The 11161-nt window shown below is 33.1% G+C and overlaps 2 protein-coding genes across 3 annotated transcripts; one reads left to right on the top strand and one right to left on the bottom strand.

Moving 5' to 3' along the window:
- The first annotated feature begins 2045 nt into the window (after positions 1-2045).
- Positions 2046-3480, top strand: LOC106342901. The gene is made up of 5 exons (XM_013781963.1): positions 2046-2260; positions 2614-2728; positions 2807-2896; positions 3002-3100; positions 3207-3480. The coding sequence occupies exons 1-5, from the start codon at positions 2199-2201 to the stop codon at positions 3309-3311; spliced, it is 471 nt and encodes a 156-aa protein (XP_013637417.1). The 5' UTR covers positions 2046-2198; the 3' UTR covers positions 3312-3480.
- Positions 3481-3807: 327 nt separating this feature from the next.
- On the bottom strand, positions 3808-5577 carry LOC106342900 (transcription factor bHLH104). Of its 2 annotated transcripts, none has more exons than XM_013781960.1 (5): positions 5315-5577; positions 4697-5008; positions 4542-4622; positions 4312-4474; positions 3808-4236 (listed from the first exon to the last, which is right to left on the bottom strand). In XM_013781960.1, exons 1-5 carry the CDS (start codon positions 5371-5373, stop codon positions 3994-3996), a joined length of 858 nt encoding a protein of 285 aa, XP_013637414.1. In that variant the 5' UTR covers positions 5374-5577; the 3' UTR covers positions 3808-3993. The 2 variants fall into 2 exon arrangements, with proteins under 2 accessions (XP_013637414.1, XP_013637415.1); XM_013781961.1 differs by having other exon boundaries at positions 4697-5005; positions 5315-5569.
- Between the last annotated feature and the right edge of the window lie 5584 nt (positions 5578-11161).

Consider the following 11161-nt stretch of genomic DNA (forward strand, 5'->3'; position numbering starts at 1 on the left):
AACTTTTGTACTAGATTAAAAGCATTACGTATTCTTTAATCATCACAAGATATATTCCTGTGTATTCATCATCTTTCAACTCATCAATAAAATCATATTCATTCTTCAAGTTTATTTACGGGATTCAGCCCACGATTCTCATTCATCTCTCTTGACCTAACCTAAATCTAAGAAGTGAAACCTTGTCTCTCACACTTTCTACAATCAATTTCACAAAACAAATATGATATGACTACTGAAATTAATGACATGTATTATAGCTTAATATGACATGGACAATTGCATTTAATGTTAATTTATATTTTTGGTAAACTTTTTAAAATATGGTAATAACACATATATTACATTTAATCTCAATTTATATTTTTGAAATTTTTTTTAGAATATGAGAATAACTCATAAGTTATCATTAAAATAAATATATTCAAATATGACATTATAAATTTCGAAATATAATTTAATTAAATATTTTTAAATTATACAATTTTATTACTAAATTTTTCAAAAATGTATACACTTTTTTTAGAAAATTATAAAAATTTAGTCGTAAAATCATTATTTTCTTATATATCTACAAATTTTATAAATATTGTTTAATTTTAATTTTTGGTAATTATGCAACTTTTACAGATTTATTTAATATATTTAATTAAAATAAATAGATAGAAAATCTATCTAAGATTATAATTTCAAATATACATGCATATTCTTAAATATAATTTTTATGTTTAATTAAATCACATTTATATTAAAATATTGATACGAAAAAAAAATTACAATATTAATAAAAATTTATTTTAAAATATAATTTATATTTATTTATTAAAAAATATTTTAAATTTTTTTACTGCACATGGTGCAGGAAGACACCTGGTAAAAATGTAATAGTAATGAATAATCTTTATTTAGGGGATAAGGAAAAATCATTCAAAAATACTCATGTAATAATGGGTATCCTGTTATCGATTAAGCATAGTAGTTTACGCTTTAAATGCAGTAAATATATATAGATTTAGCATTAATTAGTTTGAAATCGATTTAGATATCTGTTGTTTTAATTGACAAAAGAAAATGCTTGAAGTTAGGATTAGGAAGTTTTCAATGGCATTACAATGTAATTAAAAAGATATTTTAAGGGTAAATTTATATTTGTAACTCAATTTTATAATATAGATGATGTTAGGCAAAGAAATGATTAGTATTTTAATTTTTGGTCTCATAATGCATGTAGTACTAAAAAAATTTAAATATAGTTATATTAAAATAATGAAATTATCAATATCTATTTTTCTTTCATAAACTTTAAATTTATGAAATAGTAAGATAATTAAGTATTATATTTATCGAGTAAATAAAATAAATATTATCATTATCTCAATTCAATTCCTTTTTAATACAATTATCAGTCAAAATTTAAATTTACATTGTTAATTGCTTAAATGTTATTTTTTTTTAAAGTATTTTGATGCATGTTATTTGTTTAAAGAGACAAAGAGGATTAAAAGAGGTAAATATTCACTTTCTTACACTATTTTATTGCCTGAAATATTTGATAATAGTTACATTTCCATAGTTTTATAGATTACATTGATGTTTAAAAGACAAAAATAAAACTAAAAAGTCGGAAAGATAAAAATGAGGAAGAATATGAAAAATAATTTATCATATTAGTCTTTAAATTATATATCTGCAAGAGGGTTATGTTCGCATGCACAGATAAAGAACGTAGTTTTTTATTATAATTTGTGTCGTCAAATATAAGTTCTAATATTATGTGTGCAAGTGATTTTTAATCAATAATTTATAGATTGTAAATACTTGATGAATTAAATACATATTTTTCTCTAAGTATAAAGTTATTTTTATATGATGATTTTGTTAAATATTTTTTAAATTTAGTAATATAAATTTGTAAGCTTTAAGGGTCGACGTGTAATGATAAGGACGCATATGATTGGCCAGTCGGCGTGTAAGATCGTCCACGTGGCGCATTCTTAAGAAGGAAGCAGCGAATACAAAATTGGCAATGTATTTGTATTGTACTCGCGATGACCAAAGTCTTGGAATACTCTCTCCGCCTTAATATTTCAAATTTGGCCGGCCTCTTCACTTTCTCCTTCTCTCTTCCTTTACGGACCCAAATCTAACTCTCTTTTGTCTCTCTCTCCTTCTGTCTCTGTGTTCGAGATTCAGTTGAGATGATTTCCTTTGTTGGTAGAGCTCTGTTCGTCTCCGTCTTTCTTCTCTCCGCATGGCAAGAGTATGCAATTTTCTTCCACTCCTAGATCTGCTCTTGTTACTCTCATTTCAAAATCTGCTTTTGTATTCTTGAGAGAAAAAAAAATCAAAATCTGTGTCTAATATATCAAAAGAATAAATAAATTATGGCTATCTAGACATGAATCATAGCTGAGTTAGTTTTGGGGAAAGTAGAAGAATGTTGTAAAGAAAACATATGGATTGTTGATGGTGTTGGATTTATTTATGATTTTTTTTTCTTAATTAGCTCCAAAGATTTGCTCTTTCTCTAATAGTTGAATTGATCTTTTCATATTTCAGTTGACTCTCTTCGCTTCGGTTCTATTTAATTAACCTCTTCTTTCTCTGGAGCAGGTTCAATGAATTTGGGGATAATGGAGGCCGAGCAGCTAAATCTCTAAGACCAAAGTTCAATGCTTTTGTTAGTCACGTAACAACTCATACTGGCCAGCAATTGCCACCGGTCGATGTAAGTGCCTTCTTCATGTCTAGTCAACAACAACCAAAAAATTTAATCTCTGATTGAGTCTTGTTGTTTTCTTTGCAGACGAAGCTTCTTGTTGCTGCTGCTATAGCCTTAAAGGGTATTGGTGGACTTTTGTTCGTTTCTGGCAGCTCCTTGGGAGCATATCTCCTAGTATGTAGCAACTGTTCCTTTATTGAAATATTAGTATATTTTTCATCGGTTTTATCTTAAATGAAGAGAAAAAACATGTTTTAACGCTACGAAATATGGTTGCAGCTTCTTCATCAAGCTGTTGCCACCCCGATTCTTTACGATTTCTACAACTACGATGTTGAGAGAAAGGAATTTAGCCAACTGTTTTCCAAGTTTACTCAGGTTAGCAAACTTGGTTTCTGAAACAAATATGTTAGTTCCATATTCAATCTTTTATCATGCATGATCTGAGACTTTTCTATTATGTGTTCTTAATTTGACTCTTCAGAGCGTGGCACTCGTTGGTGCACTACTCTTCTTTATTGGAATGAAGAACTCGAGGAGACATGGTAGGCAACTCCGGAGGAAGGCTCCAAAAGCTAAAGCAAACTGAAGATAGAGGAATGTTTTCATCGTTTTCTCTTTTTCAGCTTTTGTAGCACAATCTGTTCTGTATTTTGAGATTTCTGTTTTGGAATCCAGACATCGGTTTAAAGATGTATGCGATGAGGCAAAAATCTGCAAATCATTTTTGCTTTATTATATTGACACTTTTTCACACTTTCGGTTCTCTTAGAGAGAGACCATTTCATTTTCGGATTTAGACTAAATTAATGTGACTCATGCTTTTGGTTGTGGAATTGCCATCAGCTCAACAACCTCATGAAAATTCATTCGCTTGCTGAAAATTCGCTGCACAGTTCCATTCACAGAGCCTCCTTTTCAGGACTACTAACCCACAAACTGGCAAGTAATAATATGAATTTGCAATAGAATTTTGTAAAACCAACAAGCTCTCGTAGCTCAGTTGGTTAGAGCACCCGTTTAGTAAGCGGGAGTTCTCGAGTCTTTTTGATCCCCCCCCCCCCCCTAAGTTTTCACAACAAGCGTCACAGTCAAAAAAATCCACAAGAAACCACAAGTTTCTGGAGTTTATGTGCATTTTATTGAAATACAACCCAAGACAAAGAGTAAAGCTTTTACACTTGCCAAACGGAAGAATCCTAAAACCAAGTGGATTAGATATCTCTCTAAATTCTCAAGTACCAAACATAATATGTAATGTAATGGAGAGTTTAAGCAGCAGGAGGCCTGAGTTCTTGATCACGAGAGGTATCACGAACGGATTGAGGCAAGTAATGCCACATTGGCATGTAACCATAGCTCGGATAAACAGCCATCTTGTTCTGATTAAATGGCGCTGGAATCTGAGGCATGAACCCTGTAGATGGAACCATCATAGACTTCAACTGTTGTTCCGTCTTCTCCTTCTCCGCCTTCAAGGCTTGCTTCTCCTCCCTCAGCTCATTCTTCTCAGCCTATAAGTCAAAACCAAATCTTTACTCTCGTTCCATAGACTAAGGTTCTTGGAATTGAGGAGAAAGTGAACCAACCTTGAGACTCTTGATCTCTTCTAAGAGCTTCTGATTAGTTTCTTCAAGCTCATGAGCTTCATCTCTGAGTTGATTCAAGACACGGATCGCATCATCGAGTATAGCCGGTTTATCGGTCTTCGGAGTCCTCCCAGGCTCTAAAACGGAGCTCAAATCCATGAACCTAAAGACACAAACCCAGTTTTAGACAATTCAAACTACAAAATTAATAAGTTTTAAACAAATTGTACTTGTCATTTAGCTTCTCCCTCCTCAATCTCTCACGACAAGCTTTGGTTCCTCCTGGTCTGACACAAGATCCAGTCCTTCCCCTATCAACACCCACCACAGATTCTTATCAAACACAATCAAGATCACACAAAGTTTGGATTTTTAAAAAGCTTACCGCTTTCTGGAGCATTCCTCATCTACATGTTCTTGTTCTTGCTTAACAGCTCCACCAGATGAGCTAGAGTTAACAACTACTTCATCTTCCTGCACAGTTCCACAATCATTTGGCCCACCAAAGTTACGAAACTGCCCTGGCTCTTGCGTTAAAACTCCACCGTACGATGTCAAATCTCCAATGCTGAAAACTTGTTCTGGGTCGCTCTGTAGATTGACACCGTATGACCCAAAATCTGGGAAGGTACCTGCTTGATCAGGCTGCAAATCTACACCAAACTGTGTGTAATCATCGAGTTCTGCTCCATTTCTGCTGAAACAGACATCTCTCTCATTCATCAAATGAGAAATGGAATCATCAAATCAACAAATCAATTTAACAGCTTAAACCGAATCAACAACGTTGTTAAACAATAAAAAAAAAATAGATTCGGGTTCGTCAAATTAACATCAAAATACACAATTAATCTCCTACAAATAGGGAAAAACATCATCTCACATAAATTGAATTGATCATCTGAGAAATAAAAAGCCTGGGTATTTATTTTACAAGCAAATTTCGATAAATCAAAATAGAAAACAACAGAATCGATAAAAAAAAAAGAGATAAAGGAAGAACCTTTGATCGAAGCAAAAGAAATCAGAGACGAAATCTTCATCGTCAAGAGAAGGATACATCTGAATCTCAGGAACACAGATTTGAAGATTTGGGAATGCTTCGAGAGAGATGGACGCCAATGTCGGAGGAAAATTATAATTATTACAGATTAAAAAAATCGAGTGATGCCAAGGAGATGATGATAAGAATGGTGGGAACAATATTCTACGATTTGATATTAGTGGAAAATTAAAGGAAGGATTATTTATTTATTTTTAACTTAAAATTCTTATTCGGGAAAAGACAAATCGCGTCCAAAGAGTATTGAATCGGAATCAAAACGATATGTCTATCTTAATGACTGGATGTGGGGCTATTATCAGCCGGTATTTTGGAATTTGTTGCCATTTGCACTTTTTCTTGTTAATTTTTGCTTTTCTTACTTCGATTTAATTGACTGTTACAGACCGCGACACCCGATTAGAATAAGCGATGTTCAACTTTTGTGATAACCAAATCAACTCAGTCATCAAACTTCACAGACAAACATTGACATATCCCAAAATGAATTGATTAATACTGAGAATGGAGAAAACGGATAAGCGTTGCGGATCCATCCTGCTGATCAAACGTTTCGAGTGGTACAAGCGTGGATCAAACTGATATAGTGGTTGAAAACATATGTTTGAATGATACAAATAGATAAAGTGGCCTAAAATACTGTACAAGTTTAAATTAATATATATATAAAATTATAATACTATTTATTTCATAATTAAAATAGTTATTTTAAAAATATTTTTATAAAAAAATAATAAATTATTCACAATATAATATTTTTTCCGTTTCATATTGTAAGTAGTTTTAGGGAAATGTTTTTGTTTCAAAATATAAGTAGTTTTCGTATTTCTAGGTAACTTTTACATTTATTGAATACAGTGTGACCAATCAAATTAAATAGACTTATTTTTTATTGGTTAAATTATATCTAATCTATTTATTATAAAATACTTATATTATGAAACGGATGGAGTATAAATTAAGGGGATTTGCCAAAAATACCATTTTTCTTGTACCCTATTTCATTTCTACTTTAACCAACTTTACCATTAAAATTTTAATAAGCAAAAAGCTTTTATACTCCTAACTAATTAAACCTAAAACTATTCTTTTCTTCCCCAAGATTTCTTCAAATCTCAGATCCAAAATGAACGATACCAGTGATCAAATCCGACGAATCAGACGATGTTGACGAGTTCTCCGGCAAAAATTCTGACTAGTTGTACGGCGAGATCCGACGACGCTGATGAGCTCAAACGAACAAGACGAGTTCCCGGCGAGATTTACAAACGCTGAAGAGTTTCCGACGAGATCTGACTACGAGTTTTCCGGCGAGATCTGACGATGACGAGTTCTCCGACGAAGCTGGCAGACTCTACAAGCTCAGACGAACGAGGCGATCTCTTTCCCTACGCCTAAGAAACGCTAACAAAGGTAAGATGTTAATTAGGAATGTCAAACAGGTTGATCTGTCCCATCCTACCCCGTACCGCAGTGGGTTCGTCTTCGAGCGGGTCAGGCCCACGCGGGCTGCGGTCCTCAAAATGGCTGACCAAACCCATACCGCAAAACATGTAGGCCTTTGCGGATCGGCCCGCGAGACATAGAATTACAAACGGACATATGGCTCCTGAACGCTTCAAGACATGATTCAGGACGCTTCATCAGTTTCATGATGTATCAGTTAGTGAGTTTAGTCAAGGATTGAACTGGATAAGGCAATACACTTGTTAGTTCAACAAGCGACAAAAAGATGAAGATTTCTCTTCTTCACCATCAACTTCATCTTCTGCAAATAAGAATAATAGAAGTCATTTAAAGATATATTGAAACCTAAAACTCTAAAATGTATGATAATGTGAACAAATACATATATGCAAAACTATGAAGAACCCATTGCGGGAACTAGATCTTCTTCTTCGGTGGAAAGTGAGTTTTCAAACTTCTTATGATGACTCGAAGAAGCTCCATCGGTGCAGATTGAAGGCGCTTGGGAGACCGGAAGCATCATCGACCCTGAACCCACCATCACCGGAGCTACATAACGTTGAATCGCCTTCTCTCTGTCTCTCTCTCTCTCTATGTTTTAGGTGAAAGCATAAATGGGGACTTAGGGTTGCGGGTCTTTAAAATCTCGCAGATTAACCAGTAGCCCATCCCGCTTTCGACCCGTCCCGTTTTTGACTCGTCCCGCGAGGCCCGCAATTTTGCGGGCTTACCAAATGGAGGCCCAATCCCGCTCCGCAGCAAGCTTTTACGGGACAAGCCCGCTGTCCAGATCCTTGATTGCCACCCCTAAGGATAATAGATGGTGATTTTCGTCTCTTTCTGTAATTGTAGCTTGGTTTATCAAAATCGATCTGTTTCTGGAAAAGAAGACCAAAATTTTTTCATGAAGTTTTCAAATCTCAAATTTATAAGACCTTATAAATTGGGTCCATCTTACTGTTGATTTGTTAGTAATCAAAAGACATAGAGCTTAACATATATTTAATTACTAACCTAAGAGTAAGACTATTCCATGATTACTTCTTTTCTTGGTTGATCTGGTAATGTTGCAGGGAATTACAAAGGTGTGCTGTGAGCTTTTGGATTTAAAGGATGCTGTGGAGAATATGTGTGGTGATATGCATATCAAGTACCTCACCTTCTTGAGGTAATACAATGCTACTATTTGTAGTTTGACTAGCAAGGTTTAGTATGTGCAATATATGAGGTGGAAGGTTATTGTTTTGGTAATGTAACGTTCTGTTTGGTACTTTATGAGATTCATTTTTTATATCTTCTTTTGTGTATAATATCTAAAGAAACAGTGGAGATGGAGCATGAGTTTGTTGAGTTACGAAAGCATATTATTTTTGAATCTTGTTTTTGGAAGTGAGTGCTGATGCATAGGAATAATATGTGATAGGCTTGCGTTCAGATTTTGAAGATCGACGAGGTTGGTGAGCTGTTTGAAGAAGCAAGAGGGACTCTGAACAAGAACGTGGTTTGTGCGATCAACGAATTACATATTTATACCGCTTTATAAAAGTTGCAGAGTTGACTTCTTAACACATTCTTCTCTCTCATCTTCTTCAGACATCTCTTAATGAGGATGTTGTTGCGTCCAAGGGCTCGGACCATACTTGTAGATGGAGATCTTAGGGAGGGCGAGCCGCTGATTCCACTTCCTTCATTTGAGATCTTGGTGCTTCTCACATTCTCTTCTCCATCCACAGGAGTTAAGGTAAGTAGTAGTATTTATAAAACTAAACCTTGAAATGAGCTTGTTTGATTCTGATCACAAGCATGGTCTCTGTACAGTCTACAGAGAAGGTTGAGGCATTATATCCCTTGCTGAAGGACGTGGCTTTTTCACCAGATATGCCTTTTGTGTTGATTGTCTTTTTGAGGGACTTTAGAAAAATTAACTTGTAAGCCATTATAAATCAGTTTATAAACGTTTATAAATCATTTTTGAGTTCCTTATACTTATTCTGCCTAGCATTCCTCACAAGACTTCTCAAGTTCACACATTTATATGTTTTTATAGACATATGATATCAACTCTTGTTTAAAAACTTCTTTATACAGACTTATAAATTGTCCAGTTATACTTTTAACAATATCCTGAAATCCAGATTTATAAAAAATTATAATTCTGTAAAAAAGCAGTGTTCACTATCCGAAAATCTTAATCTTAACCAGAATTATTCAAATAACAAGTCCAACTAAGCCTTTTTTGCTTTTTGGATAACAGAAGGAAACAAATCCTAAAATTACTTGAACTCTTGTTTAAAAACTTTTTTATAAAGACTTATAAATCGTTAAGTTCTACTTTCGGCAATATAATTGTATAAGTCTCTACAAATCTCTAATTTATAATTTTATAAACCCCTATAAAACTACATTTATAATATTTTATAAAACACTTCACATTATTGACAAAGACACCGATTGGATAATCACTTTTGGATTGTCTACTGGTTCTGTTCCAACTTCATAAATCCTCAGAGGCAATCTCAAAGATGTGCAAAATTCATTGCTATCTAACTGCAAGACGAAATAAAAAGATGATGTTAACTTTTAATCATGGTCTAAAGATACCTTATCCAATCATAATGTTCATGTATTTCGATAACAGCTTTACAAATAATATATGATAATAAAAGACGAGACTTCTCAAATTCACACATTTATATGTTTTTTATAGACATATATGATCAACTCTTGTTTACAACCTTTATTTATAAAACATTGTATTGCATTGAGTTGTACTATCGACAATATCCTAAAACCCAGATTTATAAAAGGTTATAATTCTTTAAAATGCAATGTTCACTATCGGAAAATCTTTCTCCTAACCATAACTATTCAAATGACAAGTCTAAATCAACCTTATTTGTTTTTTGGATAACAGAGGAACGAAAATCTTAAAATTACTTGAACCCAGATTTATGAAGGTTTATAATTTTTCGAAAATTCAATGTTTACTATCCAAACTCTTTCCCTTAGATCGACATGTTCTAAACCTACCTTCGTTGATTTTCTTCGATAACAGAAAGAACAAATCCAAAAAATTACTTGAATCAAACAAAAAATACACAAATTAGAAACGTACCAGTATGAATCGTGGAGAGGAGGTAACATCTTTGAGGTTTTAATTGTGATTCTTGTAATATCTTGTCGCCGGCTGCGTGAGAGAGAGTGACGATGGAACTCGGCGGAGACGAGACGGATCTCGACGGGGACGACAACGACGATGGAGACGACGATCACAATACCTTTATTTAACCAATTTATAAAGACTTATAAATAATTATAAACTCTTATTGATGGGTATATTTTTATAAGAGTTTATAAATGATACACAATACCTTTTAAATTTTTACAAAGGAAATACCATTTTAGATACACATAACATTTTATAAATTGATTTATAAGAGTTTATAAACTGATTTATTATTAATAAAGGCTTATAAATGATTTCTAAATCTGCATAAATAATTTATAAACATTTATAAATTATTTATAATCCTTATAAAACCTTATAGACTGATTTTATAAATTCTTATAAATGAATTATACTTTAATAATATATTTCTAAATATGTGTGTTTTTTTATAACATTGTTGCTATTTCGGTTGTGGTTAACTCCACTGCTCTCAACACCAAGGCCCCTGAGAAAGTCGTCTTTCATCTTGTCACCAATGCGATGAAGTCATGGTTTGCTATGAACATGGACAACCTCAGAGGAGTCACTGCTGAGGTTCAGAAGTTTGAGTATTTCAAATGGCTTAATGCTTCTTATGTCCCCGTCCTCAAGCAGCTCCAAGACTCCAATATGCAAAGCTACTATTTCTCTGGAAACAACGACGATGGCCGCGCACCGATCAAGTTCAGAAACCCCAAGTATCTCTCAATGCTCAATCATCTCAATGCTCAATTATACCTTTTTACAAGGCCTTATAAAAGAAACTGTAAAAGAATGGTGTTCTTTAATAAGCAAAGAAATGGTGGAAAGTTGGTTAATTTGGTGAATATCATGTGGTTTCAGAGAAAAATGTAAGTTTATATGTTTATCTTTGCTTTGGTAGTTACATTTAACATGATCTAAATATAGACCCTTTTAAATAGTTTTATAAACCTTTATAAATAGTTATATAAATATTTATATGTGTTTTATAAACTTCGTAGATGGTTGATATAAGGTTTTATAAGCTCTTATAAAATTTATAAATGGTTCATAAATGGTTTTATAAACTCTTATAAATGATTTATGTACAAAACTATTTCATATATCCATATGATTGGTTTTATAAACCC

The sequence above is a fragment of the Brassica oleracea genome, chromosome C4, assembly GCF_000695525.1.
Source record: "Brassica oleracea var. oleracea cultivar TO1000 chromosome C4, BOL, whole genome shotgun sequence".
NCBI classification, from domain to species: Eukaryota; Viridiplantae; Streptophyta; class Magnoliopsida; order Brassicales; family Brassicaceae; genus Brassica; species Brassica oleracea.